The sequence below is a fragment of the Leptopilina boulardi genome, unplaced genomic scaffold (assembly GCF_019393585.1).
Source record: "Leptopilina boulardi isolate dan_hultmark-lab unplaced genomic scaffold, ZJU_Lbou_2.1 LbouV2_310, whole genome shotgun sequence".
In the NCBI taxonomy this organism is placed as follows: domain Eukaryota; kingdom Metazoa; phylum Arthropoda; class Insecta; order Hymenoptera; family Figitidae; genus Leptopilina; species Leptopilina boulardi.
In genome coordinates, this window is record NW_026137875.1 from 2,521,160 (window position 1) to 2,524,172 (window position 3,013).

Genomic DNA, 3,013 nt, shown 5'->3' on the forward strand with positions numbered 1-3,013 from the left:
AATAATTGGTAATAATGTGGCATTACGTTTTGAATATTTATAAATTTAATTGTTTGGAAATTATTGTCAATTTATTCTAATTTTATGAACTGAAAAAAAATTTATTTGATTCAAATAATCGGTTACTTGATCATTATCGAATAAATATTTATTTGTATCAAATAATTATTATTTGAGTCAATGAAATGGTATTTATTTCAAATACAAAAATTATTAGTTCAAGTACAATTTATTTAATTCAAATAAAAATTATTTGGTTCAAGTAAATATTTATTTGATAATAGTCAAGCAACCGATTATTTGAATCAAATTAATTTTTTTTCAGTGTGTTCATGTACAAAATAAATACTAAATAATAATCTTATAAAATATATTTTAATTAATTAAAAAAGTCGTTGTCACGATCAAAATTCTCCGTCCGTGTTTTTGAACCAACAATAATCTATAGAAAAGATATTATAAGTTATTTAGGTTTAGGTAATATTTTTAATCAAAAATTAAAATGAATTATTATTTATATTTATTTAAAAACGTAATTTTGGACATAATAGTATACAGACGTGAAACTTTCTGAAACTAGTCAATTTCGTTCAATTGGTAAATTGATGAATTATTAAAGGACTACAATAAGAAGGTGGAGTGCTTGTTTGAAAAGAGCATGCGTCGAACATCGATAAAGAAATCTTCCCTCGTGAAAGGGTTTAAACGATTCCAGTAGTTAATGATACTCTTAGATTGTAATAACACCAATGGACGGTGATGAAGGTACATTAGATACATTTTTTTAAAAAAAAATGATAATTTTTATTTAGATAATTAAAATAAATAAGTTTTCAATTAATTTTTTTTTTTTTTGCGAAAATTGGTTACAATCAATCAATAATTTATTTAATAAATTTTCTTCATTATAATTTATTGTATAATAATTAATTTAATTTGAATATAAACAAGCTGCGAATCATTGCACGAGTATTTGTAAGATTAGTTTGAAAATTATTGGAATATGGCCCGACGAAAAATCAGAAGGATTTTTAACATTTTGCCGTGTTGTTATTATTTTTATATGTATAACTTTTTTTATAATTTTATCGCAAACAATGAAATTAATTATGATTTGGGGAGACATTGAAATAATGTCTGAAATCCTTTGTAAAGTTGAGCTTCCATCTATAATTATTCTTCTCATGATTTATGTCATCCAGAAAAATAAATCAGGTAAGAGAATTTTTAATTCTTTGTAAATGAAAAATTTATTTTCACTTTCTTAGTAGTTTTTAAAAAGATTTATTATTATTTTTTTTTTAATCATTGAAGAATTACAGCCTATTGTGGCATCAATAAATGAAGATTGGAATAATTCCAAGTCAAAAGAAGAAAGAATGATAATGTTAAAAATGTCATATTCAGCGAGAAAAATATCTTTAATTTGTCTACTATTGTCGCAGGGTACATTTAATTTTCATACGGCCGGTGAAATTTATTATAATATTATTGATAAATCCAATATTTTTAATGATAATTATACTCGTCGCTTATATATTCTTTCTCATTTTCCTTATGAAACAAATTTTACACCAATTTTTGAAATAACATGGTTTACGCAATGTTTAACAACTTTTCTTGCAACTGTTACTTATGCTGGGGTTCACGGATTTTTTGGAATTTTAATAATTCACTTATGTGGACAATTTGCCGTATTAAAATATCGTTTGATTAATGTTGTTGACGAAATTGTCAGTGGAAATTGTAAGAAACAATTTCAAGATGAATTTGCAATAATTGTTAAAAGACATCAGCAATTGAACAGGTATGAGGATATATTTATGATGACAAATAATTGTGACATTATAACTCCAAGGTATTATTTTTAGTTATAAAATATTTTCTTAGTAAACCAATATAAATAGTTTTAAATATATTATTTTTTTTATAACATTTTGAATTACATCAATTTTTCATATTATTTGCAATATTGTAGATTTGTCGTTATAATTGAGGACACATTTAATATGTTACTTTTAGTTGAAATTCTTATTAGCACTATTGAATTTTGCCTGCAAGCATTTCAACTTAGTCTCGTACGTATTAATTTTTTTTGTTTTATTTTTTTCATGTAACTGTTAGAAAAAATACTATTTTTTAACAATTGTAAGATATTTTTTCTCTTAAAAATTATTTCTCTTCTTTTCCTGTCGTGACTAAAGTTTCGGATTGATGTTAAAAAAATGGTTTATATTTACTTAAAATAATGTCACACACTTTTAATATTTTTTAATTATTTAATAGATAATTGGGAAAAGTAAAGCAGAATTTCCTCTAATTCCATTAGCAGTTATGATCATATATATTGCTTACATGTTGGCAGTATTTTATGTTTATTGTTCTGTTGGCGAACAACTAAAACATCATGTAAATATATATAGGCATCCTTTAATTATGATATATGGGTAAAATATTTAAATAAAATTAAATTAGCATTTCATATGATTCTTATGAAAAAATTATCTAAAAAATTTGATATACAAAAATTAAAGTATTTGCAAATTAAATAATTAATAAAATTCATTTTTTTTTTAAAGTAATTATTTTTTATAAATAATAGAGTTCCGAAATGGCATATGCAGTTTATAGCTGTAAATGGTATTATTTGCAATCGTCGGATGGAAAAAATTTATTATTTTTAATGCAGAGAGCCCAGAAACCATGTTTCTTAACTGCAGGAAAATTTTTTTCTATTTCTTTAGAAACTTTTAACAAGGTTTGTATGTTTTTTTTTCCACAAATCACATTTCTTTAATATCATATACTTAATAAAATAAATTTTTACTTTTGAAAATATAGTTGTTTGTATTATTCAGCTCATAGCTCATCCTGAATTTATCAGATAATTTTTGTTTTAGAATATGATTGAAACTTAAAATTCACTTTTTAAAATAAGATAATTATTTTACAATTTATATTAAAAAAAGGTAGAAATTTATATATATCATTAGATTTATTTTAATTATTTATC

At 22.5% G+C, this 3,013-nt stretch overlaps 1 protein-coding gene across 1 annotated transcript; it reads left to right on the plus strand.

The window, feature by feature from the left end:
- Positions 1-657: 657 nt before the first annotated feature.
- Positions 658-2,755, plus strand: LOC127283666 (odorant receptor 13a-like; the record flags this gene model as incomplete). Its single annotated transcript, XM_051308677.1, has 6 exons — positions 658-765; positions 952-1,215; positions 1,315-1,807; positions 1,979-2,078; positions 2,287-2,409; positions 2,603-2,755. Coding segments are annotated over exons 1-6 (1,149 nt in total), but the record flags the coding sequence as incomplete, so codon positions are not given.
- Between the last annotated feature and the right edge of the window lie 258 nt (positions 2,756-3,013).